This window comes from Periplaneta americana, chromosome 15 (assembly GCF_040183065.1).
Source record: "Periplaneta americana isolate PAMFEO1 chromosome 15, P.americana_PAMFEO1_priV1, whole genome shotgun sequence".
In the NCBI taxonomy this organism is placed as follows: domain Eukaryota; kingdom Metazoa; phylum Arthropoda; class Insecta; order Blattodea; family Blattidae; genus Periplaneta; species Periplaneta americana.
The window spans coordinates 60,933,096-60,955,478 of NC_091131.1; the positions used below are offsets into that span (position 1 = coordinate 60,933,096).

General features: G+C 35.6%; 1 protein-coding gene across 14 annotated transcripts in view; it reads left to right on the plus strand.

Moving 5' to 3' along the window:
- Positions 1-21,321, plus strand: part of heph (polypyrimidine tract-binding protein 1 heph) — a 604,630-nt gene extending 583,309 nt beyond the window's left edge. For all 14 annotated transcript variants that reach the window (XM_069847361.1, XM_069847359.1, XM_069847362.1 and 11 more), the window contains 5 exons: positions 6,205-6,297; positions 9,154-9,370; positions 11,556-11,633; positions 11,830-11,893; positions 14,764-21,321. In XM_069847361.1, coding sequence (XP_069703462.1) covers positions 6,205-6,297; positions 9,154-9,370; positions 11,556-11,633; positions 11,830-11,893; positions 14,764-14,832 — 521 coding nt within the window. In that variant the 3' untranslated portion in view covers positions 14,833-21,321. The remainder of the gene's footprint in view (positions 1-6,204; positions 6,298-9,153; positions 9,371-11,555; positions 11,634-11,829; positions 11,894-14,763) is intronic.
- Positions 21,322-22,383: the final 1,062 nt, after the last annotated feature.

Consider the following 22,383-nt stretch of genomic DNA (forward strand, 5'->3'; position numbering starts at 1 on the left):
TTAGTGAAGCATTGATTTCCTTTGGTATCAACATGTGTAATCCATTATCACATTCATCATTGTAAAGTCATTACTCAATATTCATCACATTTTTGCTTGCTTTGTTTCTTTTTAAGCTAGTCAATAGCACCTGACATTATGTTCCTCTACTCAGTCATCTGGTAACATCATTCACAATTGCGTTTAATTTTTATGGAAATTGATAGGTTTCAATAATTTTAATGGTATATGTATGAAACTTGTTAATTTTTCAAATTCTTTGTAACACATTGAGAACATGTATGGAAAATAAAAATTGAGACACTTCAGAAATTTTATAAAACTGTGACTGTAACTCTCTTGTTGTATGAATTGGAATATTAAGACTTTGATAGTGAATGGAAAATATAGAAATGTATCTTAAAGAATCAACATATATCAAAGAACAAGTTAGGTGGAAGGTTACAAATTAAAATGACATAACCACATGACGAGAAGAGAATCTAGAAAATACCATGATACTTTACCAACATAGACCTCCAGCTATGAGATGAACAAATATGTCGATTGAACATCAGAGCAAATAATTCTGAACATCTCTCTGTAAGGTGGAACAGCTGACTAGACGAAACTCCATAATAATTGAAATACATTTCTGAAAAAGCTCGTAAAAGATTCTCCCTTCTAAAAAGACTAGCAGGAAAGAAATGGGGATGCTCTAGGAATACTTTGAACACTACATACAAAATGTTTATACAGCCAGTGCTAACATACTGCAGAGAAATTTTAATTACTTCACCTTTCATAAACGACATAGAATACGTTCAAAACCAAGCTCTCAGACTCATTACTGGTGGAATCAAAAGAACTCCAATAGATTCTATGAGATTCCTCACTAATATTAACAGCATCAAAATGACAATAGAAGAAAAAGCACTGATTCAATATGAAAAACTTATCAGATTACCAGGAAACAATTGGCATTCATACAGTCCTCTCTGTAGATTGAAAACTCAAAAAAGTTTCATATCCATTGTTCAAGAATTAAAACAGAAAATCAATATCCCGAATTTAAAAGAAAACTTACAAATTAAACCAAACCCTTTAACTCTATTAAATATAGAATATAATCTAAATTTAACACAAGAAATACTGAAATCAGAAGTAAATACTGAAACAATTGTCTTTAGAGACAATTAATATTAGGTACCCTCCACAAAACTGGCTTCATTTATACACCGACGGATCCTTGATCTCCAGAGAACAAGGTGTCGGTGCAGGTGTTACGTGCTGTCTCTTCTCACTTTATAGATCTCTTGGATATGGAACAACAAGTTTTGATGGTGAAATCATTGCAATAAGTTAAAGTCTCAGGAATCTTCTATGCCACATCAGTAAATTTAAAAATGCAGTTATATTGTCAGACTCCAAAGCAGCTATTCTATCAATAGTCTCTAAACACACACCTTCATCTCAAACAACAGAAATAACTAAAATGCTCTCTCAATTAATATCACTCAATAAAAGAATTGTAATCCAATGGATACCATCCCATTGTGGAATCCTGGGAAACGAGAATGCTGATGCTTTAGCAAAGAAGGGCAGCACTGCTACTTACAGACCTGTTACTAAATCTATGTATTACTCTGTGAAAAGATTTATTAAATCTACATACTTAGACTTCAACAAACAAAATTTGATAACACAATCCCAAGGGAAAAAATGGAACTCTCTGCATCATAATCCACAGTTAATTCCCGATTTACCACGAAAATCGTCTGTAACTGCATTTAGATTGGCAACAGGCCATGATTGTTTGGCCAAACACCTGCATAGAATTGGAATATATCAGTCCCCTAACTGTCCATTGTGCAACTGAAACCAAGAAATGGATTCGGAACACCTCAAAATCTGTGTTTCTGTAGCTGGTCATGATAATATCTTTGAAAAATATTGGAGTGCAAGAGGTCAAATGACTTTGTTGTCAAACGCCTGGCATTAGAAAACAACAACATAATTATGGTGGTGATATTTTACACTTTCACGATTATTATCCACAGAATCAAAGTTTTGTTAAAATTGTGTTAATTACATTGCTGATTTCTATTGAAAAATAATATGTACATATCAAATATCAGCCCAGCAAGATGGAAGATTTCAGCCTAACATGGGCTGTGTGTGGGTTTTCTCAGGGCCAGTTCGTAAATTAGTACGTAAATGTTAGGGGACTGGAAGAAGAAAAGTTGGAAGACATTGGCTACCACTTGTAAAATTCCTCTAAAAATCCATTAGATGGAAATTTCTTGTTCTTCCGCACATAGAGTTCCAAGGGTGTTGAAAGTCAAACCATACAAAATTAATGTGTGTCATGAACTACAAGTGGGCAATCCTGGAAAAAGATGTACGTTTTGTGAATGGGTTGTAAGTAACGTGCATGGTGGAGAAATAGACCTGTATCTTATTTTTGTTCTCTGATGAGGCTTAGTTTCATCTCCACTGCTGTGCAGATTCACAAAATTACCGCTACTGGTCTACTAAGAAGCCATATACACGTTTATTGGCCTTCATGACGAGAAAGTTTGTATGTGATATGCTGTAAGCAGGAAAATAATTGTCGGACAATATTTTTTTTCCCCCATAGGAAACAGTGCTAATACTTATGTGAATTTCATTTTACACTCTATTATGAAATGGAAAGAAATTATGTATTCTTTCAACAGGATTCTGCCACTGCTCATACAGTAAATGTTTCTCTACAAGAAATTGCTCAAGTAAGTCAGGACAGAAGCATTAGTGTTTATGTGGCTCCGTCAATCCTGAGACCTCACTCCTTGGACTGCGTGTATTTTTTTCAATAAATACATGCATAATTATAAAAAAATATCTTCAAATTGCTAATGTGAAGAATGGTATTATTTCCTCGTTTCACATCTCACCTGGTATGACGCCTCTGTATCATTTTTATTGTCGGTTTCCACACTTTTCACCAACATATTCTGACACTGTTTTAAACTTTCAAGTTTATGTTAAAAAAAATGCATGTTCTTGTTCTTACATTTGGGGTGGTTTGTTTCCAAACGTTTATGCAGTTTTGCGAGCAATAAAGAACTGTTACTTAACACTTTGTTACATAGCACACAAAGGGCATCCAGAGCAATTGTATTACCTGTAGCTATATGTAAATCCACCCATTTTTAAATTAGCAGCACTGGGGTGTGATACATGACAAGGTGATCGACTGGTTTCTGAATTTGTAGAACTCTCATTTTTATTGCTTCTTATAAGCCACCGATCCATTGAGACAATGTATAATATAAAAATTAAAATTATTCGTAATATTAAATTAATATTATTATATTCGGAGTCAAAGACACGTGGTTATTGACACACAGTTCAACAGGAACACCTCACATAAGCCTGCGCATACTGAATGAGTAAAAACTGTTTGCACAATAAAAGTAAACTGTTTGCAGAAAGAGAATGCATACACAACAATGGACGAAATTCGTTTCTTTTTAAAAATACGTGTCAAAATTTATTGTCAATCAAATTTATTAAGTCTCTGAGCACATTTACAAAAACTTATTCTTACATTGTTGGTTTCGAGAGAAAAAACTGCAAACCATTCACACACCAAGCAGATAAAAACTAACTAATAATTTGCCATCCTCGCCAAGCAGACAAAAAAATTTCAATAGAATTGACAACCTTAACTGAAAAAAGAAAGTCGTGGTTGTTTACAACAGCTTGAAGTCAGCTCACACAAGGGGAGATTTGGTCATCTACCCTTGTCAATATACTAACTTTCACAAGTACGGTCAAGTGCAGTACTGTACAATCACGCCGAGAAAAACATTATTATATGTTATTTCAAAATTACGTACTGCGGATCCCCTGATAAGTGTTGGCGGATTCCCAGGGGTCGTCGGAGCACACTTTGGGAACCACTGATTTAAAGCAATATGCTGTATAACGTAAAAGTTGGAAATTAGTGTCAAAATGTCATCAGACTATTAATTAATAAAAACTTCAGATTGTTTATTGGTCTTTGACATACAGCCAATGTAAAAATGATTTGCCTTCACAGATTTTAAGAATATACTGTTAAGATATCATCACAATCCACACTGATACTAACAGACTTACATTTGGAGTACAGTGTAATCGATAATAAACACTATTCTGATACTTTTTTCAAATGTTGTAATGTATCTGCGGTATAATTGTGAAATGGTTGTGAATTTGCGACAGAAAATGTTTGGTAGGAAGTTACCAAGAAATAATATTCCATTAATACAAAACCCAACATAGCAGTAATCCTTTCATATCACGTGAATTGCAATGATTGTATTTTATATGTGGTTTTATTACCTATTACCCCAGATCACATATAGATTGCTCATTCCTATGTTAAAATCAGTTGCACTTTGAAGAGAACAACCGCCAGGATCACCACCCGTCTGCCGTAAACGAACACGAGATGACAGTACAGTTGCTAATGGAATTCAAATGGGAGTTATGATGTGACTCCTTATGTAACAACTAGATGGCAGCATAGTATACCTGACAAAAGTTGTTACCGTCAAAGCCTATAACACCGAACAATCTGGGTATATATGATCTAGGCTATTACGTTTAAAAATGGTACCTGGAAGCTGTTCTGAAATCCTAAAAACTTTCCATTTCATACAACCAGAAGCTACAGGAAGATGATGTTTAAAACTTTGTAATACAAGAGAGCAAAAGACAATTTTCTCGGTGTATATGTGTATTAAGAAATCTGCTTTTCATCAGTTGTAAGGAGTTTGATGAAAAGTTACAATGAAGTGACTCTGCTATGTATAAAGTATTACTAATTAATTTGTGATATTATTTGTGTGTCACTTGGGTCTTTTTAAGTCTTGAAACAGCTCTGCATAAAAGTTTTTTCATTATGACATTGTAGTCGTCACAAAAAAAAGTAAATTAAAAGAGAGCTTGTGTCGACTTAGAGTAAATAACAGTCTAGTGTTACTTGTATGTAAAAGCTACGAATAAATTGCCGTACATATCATATATATAATGCGTGTAAGGGTATTGAATACTTGTATTTACAAGACAGTGTATTTTGCACCATTATGATGCCTTCTTTGTAAATAACGAAAAGATAAAAGGATGGTTATTTGGAGTAAAATATATTTACTTATGTAACCAAATGGATCAAACATTCTGGGGATGAATTGTTGACAGTATTGGCATGTGTTTGTTTGCAAGCAGGTTGTTGCCTGTTTCGAAGCATCAGTTCTTGTTTTCTGTGCTGTATGCAGTTCTGTTCATTTCATTATGAGACAAAAATCGATTTGACTACTAGCATCTTTCTCTCGTAATTTAGTACAACTAGACTGTATTTAATACAGTATTGTTTTGTAGTGGATAGGAGAGTCCTGAGATGTCATACAAGACTTTATGAATTCAGTTAGTTTTACATTTTTATTCGTTTATGAACTGTGTGAACAGTAATATGATAGGTACTAGAAGAAATTCATATTAAGTTACCGCAGTTGTATTAATTTGTGTCATTATTAACTTCTGACATAAAATATAATTCAGTGGATGATGAAATCCTGTGTTGGAGAACACAGGCTGAAAGATGAATTTATACGTATTTAAGCTAGACAGTCCTTAATTTCATTCTTAAAAGATATTTAATTATTTTTCCTGCAACATTTATATACTGTATATAGTATAAACTGTATATATAATTTACCTCCCCCTTCCCTTATTATGATAAAGTGCTTATCTTCCCATTTTTCATAATTAATTTCGAAAATGCTGAATTCAGTGTTTTGCCATCTTTTTTAAAAGGGAAGACACTTTCCTGGTAAAAACTTTTAAGTCGTCTTAACTATTCCTAAGAAGATGTTATGCGTAAAAAAATTAATTGCGATTCTAATTGCAGATAAACTGTATAGAGAGAAGTAGTTTGGAGGTTTATTAGTTTATAATCATTTACAGGTATTTTCTTTGAATAATACTATATCCTGAATGCTTTATTTTTTAAATTCACTATTTAAAAGTTGCACATTAATAGAAATGAATCATAATGAGTGATTGCTCAGTGTCTTGAATCAGTGAACAGGGAATCGCGTAGAAAGATCTTGGACTTAGTTGTGTGCGTCATGTGATCCGAATTTCCAGGACGTAACATCTGATGTGTGAGATATTAAAGTAGTTGTTTGCCAACAGGCGTGTATGGAGATGTGCAGCGTGTGAAGATTCTGTACAACAAGAAGGACAGTGCTCTAATTCAAATGTCTGAACCACACCAGGCCCACTTGGGTGAGTATATATAATAACTAGGGATTGGCACAATATGAAGAAAACTTTTCCGCCATTATTTACAAAATAAACCTTCAGATATTAATTGCTTTGTCCGTATTTAATATACTACCAAATAAAATATAATACATCTGCATAATTAAACAGTTCTTCAGCATCATCAAATCATTACTAGGTAACTAATTTTTTTACACTGAAGAAAGCCACTGGCGTAGCTCGGTCGGTTAAGGCGCTTGCCTGCCAATCCGGAGTTGTGCTCGGGCGCGGGTTCGATTCCCGCTTTGGCTGATTACCTGGTTGGGTTTTTTTCCCCCCCCCGAGGTTTTCCCCGACTGTAAGGCAGATGTTAGGTAATCTATGGCGAATCCTCTGTCTCAAATCGCCAAATATCATCTCGCTATCACCAATCCCATCGACGCTAAATGACCTCGTAATTGATACAGCGTCGTTAAATAACGAAGGAAAAAAAAAGTACACTGAAGAAAACAAAAAAGAAATAGTTCCTACACTGGCTAGACTCAACACTGCTTACAATACAACATAAGTAACTTTCGTATATTTTCTGACAAACGATTATAACTTCTGTCAGTGAAGATGGTTTTGTAGACGAAAAACTGATGAAGTTGTAAAAAGAGGAGAAATAAAGTAGACATGGCAACACTGAAAAACCTTATGCTAGATTCGAAAAAATGAGCAAAGGTGGAATAGGAGCCACTCATTTTTTTTTTTTTTTTGATGCCTCTTCTTCTGCAACTTGAACACTTCTGTTAATAACTGCTTATTCAACACTTTCTCAATGCCGTTTTTGATATTTTCAACTCTCGACTACCTCTAGCCAGTGACTTCTTTGGGCTCCACTGAAAAGTCTCCCTCACATTGGCATTGGACATGCTCGAATGATCTGTGCTCTTATCTTTACTCAGGCATCCTCTTTCCGCAAAGTGTTTACACTGCTTTCGAATATTGTTCTCATGTGGTGTGTCCTTCCGAAAACGTAAACAGAATTCACGTTGCAAAGATGAGTAATGAATCTACGCATGCATTCCATCGAAAAATATTGGATCAGCACAACAATGAAACCACACCAATTTTTTTCTGAATATAATATATAAGTTAATTACTAGATGGAGCATTCAATCACGATAAAATCAGTCACTTGCTTCAGAAACTTGCTAAAACATAAGCAGAAACCAATTATCATAGTTGCTTACATAAAACTTCTTTATATCCTCGAAAAAGGTCTTCACTTCCTCTTTTTGAACATTATCAAACAAGTGAAATTCTGTGTTTTCAAAATAAGTTCATTATACACCATCGCCATCACTGTTTAACCCAAATAGCTGCTGCTACAAAAGTTGTAAAGCAATTTTGCGAACTTACTGTTTCATAAACTTTCAACAGTCCACACCTGTGGAGTAACGGTCAGCGCATCTGGCCGCGAAACCAAGTGGCCCGGGTTCGAATCCTGGTCAGGGCAAGTTACCTGGTTGAGGTTTTTTCCGGGGTAATTCCCTCAACCCAATACGAGCAAATGCTGGGTAACTTTCGGTGCTGGACCCCGGACTCATTTCACCGGCATTATCACCTTCATTTCATTCAGACGCTAAATAACCTAGATGTTGATACAGCGTCGTAAAATAACCCAATAAAATAAAAATAAACTTTCAAAATACAAAGTAGTTCATTTGCTGTATAGTAGGTTATTTTACGATGCTTTATCATCATCTTAGGTTATTTAGCATCTGAATGAGATGAAGGTGATAATGCCAGTGAAATGAGTCTGGGGTTGCTCATTTTGGGTTGAGGAAAAACCCTGGAAAAAACCTCAACCAGGTAACTTGTCCCGATCGGGAATCGAACCCGGACCACCTCGTTTCGCTGTAGGACCCAAACTTTCCTTAATAAATTTCTATACATTTTTAGTTTTAAATGGAAATTACACATCCTGTAAACCTTGTAAAACAGATCTTCCTCACCTCCTATAGATTTATACTGTTTCTGTAACAATGACTCATGAAGTTAGTGTTAGCTTGTGCAATAAATAGAGTGGAACATTGTGTTTTAAATAGAAGTAAACAGTTTATTTAAAGCATACAGAAGAACAGTTTGAAACTTCTGTGGTAGACGAAATATAGGTACATCCAAAATGCTGTTCAGAAATCAGAAACAAAATTAGATACAACAGAATGCCTTATCTGTGAACACTTAGGATCACACTTTACAGAGGTTGAAAGGAGAGATTTCAGGCATTATCATCGTTATTATTAAGGAGATTTTCTGAAGAGACTTCAGTATTCCACGTATCATAGAGCTGCTAAAGCAAAACTGAGGCCCTCTCATGTGACGAAAACTTCAAGAATTATTTTCAGGTCGCAAAGTGTGTGGTTACAAGGTGTATGTAAAATTACATTTCAAACTAAAAATGTGAAGACTTCATTTTGAAACATTTGAAACTTCTAGTGAGCAAATGACTCTTTATTTTTTCGGGACAGAACTGAACAAATATTTGCCTCTGACAGATAAAAGCCTGGGTATGTAGTGTCACTGTAATGTACGTGATGATGAAATTCATTATATTATCAGTAGAAGATTCAGAATTAGTATCTGTATTGCAAACATTTTGAACACTTAGTTGGGTTCACCATCAACAAAGCTCTAAACTCTAAACAATACATATATAGAGTGTTAGTTAATATGTGGGAGTTACCATCCTCATCGTCTGTGATTCACTACCCTATCATGTTATATTCAAAGCAAGTTGAGAGGAGGTTTCGATATGAGCGCATTAAAATTTCCTTTTTAAGATAAAAAGCATCAGGACATAAGGAGTGAAGTAATTCTTTGTGCTGTTGGTAGCTATGACTCACATGGACAAGCTGCGAGTTTTTGGCAAGCAGATCCGCGTGATGCCCTCAAAGCACCAGACTGTGCAACTGCCAAAGGAGGGCCAGCCAGATGCTGGACTGACCAAGGACTACTCCAATTCCACTCTGCACCGCTTCAAGAAGCCAGGGTCCAAGAATTACCAGAATATTTACCCTCCTTCTGCCACCCTGCATTTGTCCAACATTCCGTAAGTAAACCATCATTAGAGTTAGCATTCTAGATTGAACCTTTCAGAGAGTTACTTGACCAATTGCTATTACTGTAATATTAAAACTATGAGGGTTGCTTAGAAAGTAATGTCCCACGTTTTTCCTAATAAGATACTTATCAAAAGTTTTGAAATTTACTCACAGTATAAATGAATATCTCAGTAAACTTGTATAGCTCTACGCCATTCTTAAACAAGTGCAGGAATCGTGCACTCCATATCCTCAAGCTAAATGAAGAGTCCACTGCAAGAGTGATGGATGCCATTGTCAGCTTGTGATGCACTGATTCTGCTGAATAATGGCATTAAGCACACTTCATGAACATGTCTGGGCTAGTGACTGCAACAGATCATGAAGCTCAGTTTGTCCTGTTGGAGTTTTCACTCAGTGCTCTTTATTAATTAATTGCACACACTCAGAGGTTTGTGAATTTTCACTGTGGTTTCTTTATCCACGATAAGAATTCAATTACAGCTGGTTGTAACAAGTGTTGTTTACAAATTCCATATTAACAGTTTACTATAGCTCCACTACCTGTAGTTAGGATTTACAGTCCTACAACTTTTGAATTTAAAGCACTTTCTATCTTCATTCTTGGCTGGAGGTAATGTGAGGCATTATAGTGGGTGATAAAGTGGTGACTGATAATGTAGGTGAACTCACATGTGTGAAGGCTCAGTGCTGTCTTGCCCTATCGCAGTCCATGACCCATGAGTGACGTAAGGGAGTCATGAAATATTATTGGGCACACATGTGAGATCACCCACGATGTGTCAGTCAAAATGTCATATCTCACGTATTCTACTCTGTGCAAACCTCATACTTGGAATTGAGAAGGAAAAGGAGTGATTTTTACTCTGCTGGTCTTGTCTACTCAGTGACGACTATAATGTGTGAATGTACAGATACTCTCTCGTCTCATTTTTCAACTCATTTGTATATGCTCTGTTTTGGTCTATAAAAGATCTCCAGGACATAATCAATGCCCGGATGTCTTTTGACAGAGAAAGTGATGCCATATATTGCTGTGTTTCATTTGATGCTAGTGAATTGAGATTTTATGTTTGGTTACAGTTCTTGCTAGAAACTTATCATCGTCCTTTTCCTAGCACCATCGAATTTCCAAACTTATATCAGCATATCACTCTTCAGTTCATATGTCAAACTGCCCTGATACTCTCCTTGAAGATACTTCATGGTACTGAAATTCAATGTAGATGGAACATTGATGTATAGAACCATTACTGCTTTATTAATGTCCATTTCAGGTACTTCATCCACTAGAACTCGATTGTTTTCCTTCACATTGCCTTCATTTAATGCAGTGGCTTCAGCCTTCTGCTTCACTACGAGGATTGGATAAAAAGTGATGGCAACAGAGATACAGCTTTATTATCAGAGAAAACGCCATTTACATCCCTTCCATGTAATCGTCCCTCCCCTTCGCCCAATGTTTGCCACCTTTTGCCACACTTGTGGAAGGTATTGTACACCATCAACACATCCATCTCTGTTGATGTCCCGAAGTGATCAACTTTTGGCATGAATAATGTCGTCTCTTGTGTTGTAATGCGAAATTGTCTAAATCTTTTGTGGTAACCATGTATTTCCTCGAACCATTGAGCTAGACTAACGAGAAAAGTGAAAATGATGATGAATCAGATGTGAATTATAGATTGTTACATTTTCAGAAAGGTCGCAAAATTAAGTCACTTGGCATCTTGTAACACCCTGAATGGAATTTTGATGTCAAGCTGTTTACATGAGTCAACCTGTTTCATTTTTAAATGTTATAGTTCTGTGTTTCTATCACATTTAGTTCTTTTAAAAATCTTTATTATTTTTCTTGCATTGTTTCATATTTGTAACTGATTTTAGAAATTAATTTTGGTTGACAGGATTTTGTATTTTCATCCGAGTTCTCTCGTTGATTCTGTGTACATCATATCTTGTCTTTTTCTACATATTTTTATGTTGATGCAGCCACAGATGAATTGGAATGCCTTTTTCCTCCACTTTCCTTATTGTGTTCGTAGCAGATAGTGTTTCTGTCTGGGTAATGAAAATAGTGGTACATTATAGGGAAATAATTTAGTATTGTGAACATTATTTTGGAATTGCTATCTTTTCATTGTATAACATCAATTAAATTTTGTTTTGCAGACCATCTGTCTCTGAAGAAGAGATCAAGGATGCATTTACAAAGAACGGGTTCCCTGTCAAAGCTTTTAAGTTCTTCCCGTAAGTATGATTTCATTCAGGTGTTGTGCTGCACAGCCTTTGTTGCATTCAGATGTTAGGTTCTTTGCTTTCTTAACACAAAAACCAACAGTGATTGTCTATGATAAATCTATAATGTCGTTATAAATACACATAACCATCATTTATTGTTACATGGGTATTGTGACTGAAGGTAGTTGTTTCTTTACGCTTGCAGGAAGGACAGGAAGATGGCCCTCATTCAACTCCCAACAATGGACGATGCTGTTGCTGCTCTCATAGTAAGTGGTCTTATCTGTTTCGATTATTTGTTTAGTATTTTTTTTATACTCAAAATCAGATGTTGGCTGTTACTCTGCGACCAAGCATTCAGCTGTATTGGCAGAATACTGAATTAAACGTCTAATGTCATTCTTGACAAATCTTTGTACACCCTTTGGCATGGAAATTGGTTACTGGTCAGGGGCCAGGTCCCATCTCGCAGTAGTTCGGGAATAATTGTGTGTGCTGTGTTTATATGCATGCGTTTTACATAGAGAGATTAAACGCACAGTCTTTGTAATGAAAAGAAAGAACTCTATCACTAAGTCATAAAGGCTTCGTAGGGAATATGTCCTTTTTGACATACAGATATGTCACTGCTACGACTTGATTTCATCCTCGGACCTGGATGCTTAATATTGCCCTGTATGCATCACACGCTAACCCAAATGACAGACAAATTCATGTTACGAGAGACTGACCATTTTCTGTGTCATAGAGTGTACCATCAGACCTGCCAGCCTACAAGAGGTGAAATGTGGGAGATGGGAATTCAGTAGGAGATATTATTATTATTATTATTATTATTATTATTATTATTATTATTATTATTATTATTATTGCTCGGATTTCTATGATCTAAAAAATCTGGAAATATGCATGCACTTATTTCCTAAAAAATACCAAAATATAACTCAAAACAAATTAAATATTGTCCAAAACTTAGTTTAAAATCTTTTATTCTTCACCATTCTGCAAAATTGTTTTTGTGAATATTAACTCCTTGTATTGGCCATTGCAGTCTGTTAAGCCTAAGGGGGAAAGTAGGGTAAAAAATGTCCAATATCTGTCCTCTGTATAGCTAATTATTTTAAGCAACAGTGTCACTGATTGTTTATGAATTGCAACCTGGCAACAACAAGATTGGAATCTCTTAAGCATCTTATGTTTGGGGGGGGGGGGGGATGAGGAGGGTATAGGCAAGATTGATCAGCAACAATCCAGTCATATTCCTAACATTTTGTCTTTCGTGTTTTGACAACTTACTTCATTTAACCAGAAAACATTTGTAAGGAAAGGAAATCCAAAATAAATAACAAAATGCAAACAAAATATCTTGACATTATAGACGCCAAAACATGTGAATAATACGTGGAGAACTGTTAAAATTATTGTAATATGACTAAAATATGCAATAAAAACAGTGTCATTGTGTTCAGAAAAGCTAGAAATACAGTAAAACCTCGTTAATACGCACCTTCTTATAACGGTATCCCGTTTATTACGCTCTTTTTATGCAGTCTCTGAACATTTTCTATATAATCCTGTATAATTTTACCCAGTTCTAATGCTTCCAAATACTGCATGTAGCACTTTTTTTGAATCGGAAATAAGTAAAAAATTCCGTGAAATTGCGAAATTTATAGTGTTTTCTAAGCATTGTGAAAAAATACGAGTGTGTTGATGTCACTGTACTGAGGGTCACTGCACCACAAGCACAGGAAAGAAATTTCACCCTCTACATGAATAAACCCTCCAGTGGGCACTGTCGGAAGTTCCACTTACTGGAATTTTCCTTTGTAAGGAAGGATTATAACACTTAAAGTCTCCCTGTCAATACATTCCTGTCATTTCTATAAAATGTAGTTAACCTTTGAATTTTGTGGATTGTGCAGTAAGTCTGCAGTGCAAAATGACATAACAAGCTGTGAAATGAATGCCTCTTTCATAATGGATGATGATGATGATGATGATGATGATGATGATGATGAGGAGGAGGATTGGGCTGCCATGGGGGAGAAGTTGGGGGAAGTCAACATGGAGGATTTTGTGTCATTTTGACACTGATCTTGTGACCTCAGAAATTCGCGGTGTTGACAACGTGGTTGCAGATCATGCTGCTACTACCTCCCAAGATGAAGACCGTGATGAGGAAATTGAATCTGTAGATGAAAGTGTCTCCAGACCAAACGAAGCCCTCAGAGAAGTAAATGTGGTTCGAAAATACATTAGCGTTACTCCAAGCAATCTAATCTGTAGTTCCTTGAACCAAATAGAAAATGTTATCATTCATAATAGTAGTACAAACACAGGCAAACATATCAAATGAGCTGTTATTTGTATTTTGCACTGTAACAAATGCACTATGAAGTGGTGTCTAAATTGTTTTCCCCATTTCATAAAACAGTGCCCGTCTATAGCGCTGTTACGCTTGAAGGCCACAGTCCCTTGATGAGCACAATAACGGGGTTATGCTCTATGTTAAAGTTTGTAAAAAAAGACCAAGATAAAAATATGGCATGCCATAGAAATCCGAGCAATAATAATAATAATAATAATAATGTTTGTATCTCTGTGCCCCCTTGGGATCAGAACTAGTGTGTAACAGCCATCTACACCTCTCTATTGATCCCACAGTATGACAAAATTTAAACATTTAATGTCTCAATTCCGGTAGGGAATATATTGAAAAATACTTCAATAATTGCTGTATTTGTTCCACGAAATTGTGTTTTTTTTTTTTCCCTATAAACAACTAGGGAAACTTACTTTCTGGACACACCTCGTATATACTCATATGTTACAGGAATCAATGAAGCAAAAGATCATTGTAGCTTTCCTTAAAAAAATACTGTTTTTTTTTTTTTTTTTTTTTTTACAGTCATGTTAGATGAGAAATCTGGACTTTAAGCACTGTTGCTGTACGAGATCTTTATAGGATGGTAGACTTATCTCAAAAATTATTTTCCTGTGACTTTACGACTGAAATTGATGATTGAGAAGCGTGTTGTATACCCCTTTTTGGTTGCATCTTGGTTATCCCTGTGCAAAATACTTTCTTTGATTTGAATATGATCTCCACTTAAGAATCTTTCTATTTGCTTTACAGAAGATGCACAACTACCAGCTGAGCGAGTCCAACCACTTACGGGTGTCGTTCTCAAAGTCGAGTATCTAACCTGCTCTCCGGCTCCTGTATGGAGTGGAGGCCTTGCATGCCTGCTGCTTTTGACAAGACAAGAACAACTACAACCGAGAGACGAGAATTTGCCGAACCACCGGATACAATATTCTCTTTTGCGCTTTCATCAAATTCATAATGTATTTGCATATCTATCAGGGACAACAAACATTTTGCTAATATGTATTCATCATGTAAACATCTATATACATTTAAAGAGCGAGAGGTTAGCATAAACCTCATCGCGTTAAAGTAACATGTAATGATTTTTATTAAGACCAAAATCGATTGACAAATATTTTACAGCTGCGTTAATCATTTGCTTAAGTAAATGGGATAAGCTAGTTACAGTGGATAGCTAGACGCAAGCCATTTGTCCTGCTTTGTCAGAAGAAGAAGAACAGGAAGGTATGAAGAATGAAGAAACTTGAATGGGGTTTTAGAATTTGTAATTGTATTCAAATTTTGATATATTTTTTGACCACGTGCGTGACATGTTTCCCCCCTATGAGTTTGTGACTTTGAGTTCCAGACATTCCCCTGTCCCTATCAATTGTTTGCAGACCTATATCAGACGGGAAGTTTGGAACTGTGACTATTTGGAAGCAAGTGATCTTGGGCTCATAGCAGACTTTACACAGCCTGAGTTAGTTGGGCTGACATTGTCATTGTTTACACACTATGAGCTTACACTACAAAGGAAATGTACAGGGTTTATCGATAACATACGAAGATTTATCACATTTCCTAATTTGTATTATGACATGATTGGATGTATTATGATACGATTGGAGCGACAGTATGGCAAGGGACAGGAAATGAAGAAGGCAGGTAATTATGTGGACAAGAAAACCGAATTTGACCACACTGTGAACTAGATTAAAGAGAGAAGTAGTACCTTTTTATATAACCGTGAAAGACACTGCCAAGTGATGGATGCACAAGACAAACGCACATCCGGCCTGGGGACATCCCTGGCTGGAGCGAGTAACAGGATCGCTTGGTAATGATTGCTAGATTAGCAAAACATAGTCATTGGTAGTGATAATCCCTGAACTTGGAAAATGGGGGAATTGGCTAACACATATCGAACGCATTCTTTTTATCCCCCATTTTCACAATCATTTAAGAAATTAAAGAGTAATATAATTCATTATGGGTATTAATCACGATGCAGAAAATTTGTCAGCCATCTAGTTCGTTCTGCCTGCTGAGAAACCATTTCATAGTTCTATGCTACATTCGTTTTCTTCTTTTTTATGAATATGATGGTAGCTCTTTGTACAATCCATTACATCTCATTATTAGATCATTACAAGATGCTAGAAGTATAGCTTACATACAAAACTACCTTTCATGTCTGAACATTTAGGGAAACACAAAATAAATAAATAAAAATAAATAAAGTTGTGGAAGCAAATGGATATACAAACATTTGCCTTTGATAAGAATTACCACACACAAAAAAAATGTTTTTAATGTGCTATTTTTGGAAACATGAAGATATTTAGAAGTTCATATATTATACTATATGACGCCATAACTTTGATTCACAAGCCCCAGTTTGTCAAACCAGTTTTTGGATATATATATTTTTGCATTTGTTCAATCCTATATAGAGAGCAATTGATGAAAAGGATATAAACAGAATTATCTTAATAAATGTTGTGTATTTAGAATTAAAGCAGAATGAAAGATGAGAGATAGAGAGAGTATGATGTGAGACTTGGGTAAATGGTATTCTTCTGGACGCAGAGACATGTTTCTGTGAGAGTATTATTTTAATTCGTATTACTTAACAGAGAGGACATACACATTCGAGGTTCCCGCCCCCACTTTCCCCACCCTCACCCCTCCTTTTCTTGTGTCAGACCATTCCAAGACCTGGCTCGAGTCCAAAGCAGAGGCATAAACCTGTTGTTTGTTCATTGATTTCTGTTCGAAAGTTTGGATCATGAACTGGCCTTTGTGTGCAAAATGAGAATTGAAAATGACATTGATCATGATGTAGACATCCTAGAAGAAATGGACTGGACTTTTTATAGCTGTTCTATCCTGATTGTTTTCTTATGGACATTGTGATGTGCCAGTCCATTTTTAGGATGCAAGATATGAGTATTCATTAGGTGATTAGTTTGTTTTATTTTATTATTATTATTTTTACATATTAAGTGTTGAGGACTTGTAGAAGTAAACTGTAGTCGTAGGTAGGTTCGTCTTAACCATACTTGCTTTCTTCTTATTTAGCCTGTTCATCCAACAAACCTGTCGAAAGAGGTGATGTGTTGAGTGGTGTAGCTTGTGATGAAACTCGAGTACTGCCAGCATCTTGTGTGTACCCTACCCCTCCCCCCCTGGAACTAGTTTAGACAACCCAGTAGGTATGTGGTGCAGAGTGTCTTCTCCATGTTAGAACGTAGCTCTCCTGCGCATCCGATCACGTCTTCACCCTGCTTTGTGAGCCATATGATATCTTCAAATTAATAATTATTATAGTAATCAGTATATTATATATTTGAAACAGTATTGTTGTCATAGCTTTAAATGAGTTAACTACATTATGACTAATTAATATTATACTTATTGAGGTAAAAAAAAAAAAAAGAAGAAAGCTACAGGGTTGGTTTAGACCAATTCATTAACTTCCTTTTTCAATTTTTATGGTGGTATATTTCTAAACGTTTATAAATATATATTATAACATAGTTGACAATCACAATTTACAGTAAAAATCTCATGGCTTGAATACGTTCAGCTAGAAGACAGGTGCACTTTTGAAACGTATTTTGAATGAGGTTTTTAATTGCAAATTGCCATGCAACCTCATGGGTTACTATTTCGCGGGGAGAAAGTGTCTCATCACCGAAAATAAAATGTGGAAAACAAGTGAATTAAAAATGAATGTGCCGATGGAACACACATACACATGCAAAAAAAAGTGAAACAAAAAAATAGTGCTTGGGCGATTCATTGAAATTTCTCTCGCTGTTACATGTGTGACATATCACAAGGACCTCAATTATTTTTATACCTTTTGAGACAAACTAAAAAAAGCCAGAAGCGGTACATATGTGCCTTCCACAAAAGATTGATTGGGAGGAAATACTACCATGGTGGAGAGCAGCATCATAAGCTATCAAAAGCGAGCGTGGGGAGAGGAGCTAGTGTGCAGTTTGGCCGATGTTGCACTCGTCTTAACTTCCAAATTCGAGACTCTTTCGCTGGGTATTCTATCTGTGAAGTGTACAAAGATGACCCTCTTATCTGACTCCCAAGCTTGTGATGAACTTGACTCTGGACTGTGTTGCATCACTATCTTCCTACTTGTTTATTAATGCTTTTCTCTCGATATTCTAAAATTGTTATATTTTGTGGTCATGCACGTTTTTACCATGTTTCTGAGCAAGTTATTTTTTCCCATTAAATAAATTTATATATTTGTATGAATCTCCAGACAACACAAATGTAAGCACCGAATTAACATTTTCTTACAACTGTTGTCAACACAACTATATTTTTCAGGTTTTTGGTAATTAAGCAGATTTTGTCAATTTGAACAGTTGTATTCCCTGCTGATGGGGAGTAAATGTGTTATGATGTAGTCAGTTGCAGTAATCGTATGACCAGGAATGAAATTGTGCTCGAAACTTTAGAGACCATTTGTGATTTCTGATGACACTACCTCACTGAGGCACTCACAAAACTGACTTCATTTGACTTGATTTTCATGCAGTGTCTAGAAATTTTGTTGGGACCAAAACAACAATCTCGTGAAATCCACTTCCCAAAAACGTGCATGATTGCATCTCACATATTTTTATATCGTAACCTTAAATTTGATCATTGACTTCATGCTTATAAGGCAGAGTCACCAAATCTGTTTAAAAATTCATGCAGATGACCAGATACTTCACAGAGGGCAATTTGATATCTACCACAAAAATGGATTAAGACACAAAATATTTGCCGCATTGAACAGTACCGTGACTTGAAATTTCAAATACAGAAACGTGGGAAATACAAGTATCAATAAGTCCAGCACACTTTATATAATATTTAACATATTATACCGTACATGAGTATCATATAGGGAATTGTGCCTCTTGTGTTAATGGGATCAATGCGTAAAAGTTTTTAACGTTTCAAAATAACCCAACTTGCTGCATAGAGTGGGTCCTACCAGACTTCATATTATCTGATATTTGCAGTACTATAGTATATTGCTATTATATTCATATCTAAGTAGGCTACATTCATAACCTGTCGTGTATTAGCGTATATTCACAGTGGAGGACTGGGCTCAACCATTCAACGTATTTGTGTTGCCCTTTCTATCGAATCTTCCTGGTGCCCTTTCTTTTGATCTTGTGTCTGCCTTATATCTGTCACCTTGGAGGATCGTCGTAAATGAGACATGAAAAACTTTCATTCGACAATAACATTCTTCACTTCTAAATCATACTTCCAGGGATGGCGAAAAAAAAGTCTGTTTCGCCCACGTGACAGAAACACATTTGTCAAAATTTTACTTTGGGTGATCGATATCCTACAATGGTGCCTTCCGATTGTACTCTGTTTCTTGTGTATCAGTTTGTTTTTTCGCACCTCCACACGAAGCCCAAGAGCAACTGCACTTCTCACTGTGAATGTACTGGCATCGGGTTTGATAGCTTTAAGGATGGGATTGCAGTTTCTCTAGCTGAAAGAAACAGGATTTAAATATTGAAAACCAGAAGGCCTATCAATTTGTTCATTATATAGAAACAGAAGTTGGTTGCAGAAGAATGTTGAATTGAAAGTTGTTTCTTTCAGAAAGTTACTTCCAGAAATCCCACCCTTAATTATTCTAAATCTTCTAAAACTGTAGTGATAACAATAGTATTAGATAATGGATCATATAGGCTGTTGCTTAGCTTAAATATGTTTTTGTTTCATGTATCTTTTTATAATCTTGTAGTGTTTCACTATATTTTATGGAATTATTTTTTAAAGTGGTAACTTCCACTGTTTCTATAAGAAACTTTTTATTGCTGCACTTTCCATATTTGTAGACTCAACTAACATTTTATTAACTTTATATAAGTGTCATCTATGAGGTTTTGGGCTCCCAATTTCAATAGATGAAATGTATGGATATGTGGAACGGTTTTGTGACCTTGCAGGCTTACAAGTAATTCTAATTGCAATTTATCATATACTTTTATACTTTATGGTTAATGTCGGAGAGGGAGTTTGTTTAAATCGAGTAGGTTAAAATGTTATTACAGAAAGTACTGAGACATTATTTTTTATTCCAAAAGAAGGAAGCAGTTTCTCTGAAGAAGAGTAAATAAGGTGTATTCTAGATTTACTATGATCTATAGGATTTGTGTTACATATCAGACTCATCTATTGTGTAGAAAAAAAATTGTTTCACATATTATTAAGGAATCTGGTAACATATTTAGGAGCTTTCAAAAGAGAGTTGAGAGAGAGAGAGAGAGAAGTGTATGAAGTTTGACATTGAGAACTGGGGTCCGAACTGATTTAGAGATCGTACTGTGCCTTTCTTCTGAAAACAAATGCCAAATCCTTAAGCTGTCTATTACTCACAAGAGGGATGTTAAAGATTTTTTTATTATGTATATTCTGTGCATTTTTCTCCCTTCTACATGATCTGAGACCTGTGCTTGGTCACCTGGTATAATATTAATGTGCACTATAATCATGTATTTCTTAATCTCTTCAAAAGCTTCACAACTGTCAATCATGTTCTTATATTAAGAATCATTAAATGATTTTGTTATCTGCTGTCTGGCAGAGATTCGATGATTTGACTTGTAGAGTGGCAGAATGTCCTCTTCCATACATTCTGCCGCTCTGAGTTGTGCAGCATTTTGAATTACTCTCAGAACTGGGGATGAAATTTCTGGAGCTATGACATTGCAACTAAGGGGGAACTTGCAAACAAATGCATTGATTATTGGAATGGATTGTTGCTTTAAATGAGGAAGGGTATTTTTGACCGCCCAAGATATTTATTAGAGGAAAATATAGGTGGGCGTTTTTACAGTATTAAAGAGAGTTAAATTTCTGAACAATGGTCTTTACTTTGATATTGATCAGAGATTTAAGTGGAAAAATGGAGTATTTTTAAACATGAAACATGTCAATTTAAGTATTTCTAATGGTGCCGACCATCCATGTTTCATTTCTTAATGTGTCCAATAATGTTATTTTTTAAATTAAATATTAAAACTTGAAATCAAGAAGTACCTTTATGGATGGAATATTAAATAGCATTGTGCTTAAGAACAGGTTTTTATTGCTATTATTTTCATATTTGAAGTCGTGTTCGTTGAGATTTTTCTTTCAAGTTGTGCATAACGGTTATATTGAATGATTGTGGTATTTGTAATCTTTGCAGTGGTGCATTTATTTAAACAGGAAGAACCATTCAGAACCTGTTCTGATAATTTTTTCATAATAAAAGTGAAACAGTATCAAGTATGTGTACATGACATTTGTAATGAGTAACTCGACGCCTTCTTTGATTTCATGGATCGTCTAGATGGACCTGTGCCCGATACTCCTAGCCCCATGTCACAGCTGTTATCGACGATATCTTTTGTCTGTTTCCTTTCTCTTTCTCTGTGTCTGTCTGTTGATCTCTCTCTCTCTCTCTCACTCTCTCTGTCTCTCTTTTTCTCTCTCTATCTGTCTTGTTCTTACTTCCACACGAGGTGTATCGTGATGTGTGTGGTATTCATGTCAACTTGTAAACTCAGAAATGGAATGTTGTAGCAAGGGATCAACTTTCTCGGCTCATAGAACCTATTGTGGGATTTACTTTTTATTTTTGAAAGTAGTGACAACTGAAAATGATCGTCGGCTTTGTATCACCACCACTGCTTTTCATAACACAGAGAGAAAGGGGGTGTCTGTTGACTCTAATAAAAGTGCGATGTGTGTGTGACGGAGCTCGCTTGTGCACTCCTTACCGAGTATTACTATTGATAATTTTAGGGTCGCAGTTCGTCGTAGTTGTATAAATTCAAAAGCAGTTCGCACATATCGGTACCTGATAACTTGTCTTGTAGAGGCCCTAGCAGCAAGGAGTACAGAGGCTTTCAGACTCCGGATTCTGAACGGCAGTGAAAAACACGAAGATACAGAGCTTCTTCTTTCTCCTGTGTAGAACGATTTATGTTTCGTTCACTTTTTGTTTATTTCTTTGATTTATAGTCACCCTTGGTACTTGTCTAGTAGCACCAGAGTATTCCGTCAGAGGATCTTAGAAAGGTGTGTGTGGCACACTGGAGCACTAGCTTAGTGATCATAGTTGGACATTATACTTGTTAAACTATTGTACCATCACTGATTAACAAGTGATTATATGGTTTAGCTTCCAGGAACTTTTTTGTGAGAGCACGACATTAATCAAGTATGGTGCAATATGCTGTTAGTTAATAGTATAATACATTGAGTAGTTTAGTTTAATTGCCAAGTTGTGTTAATTTTTCTTCTGCTTCTTTTATATGATTACTGGTTAATTAAACGAGTTATATC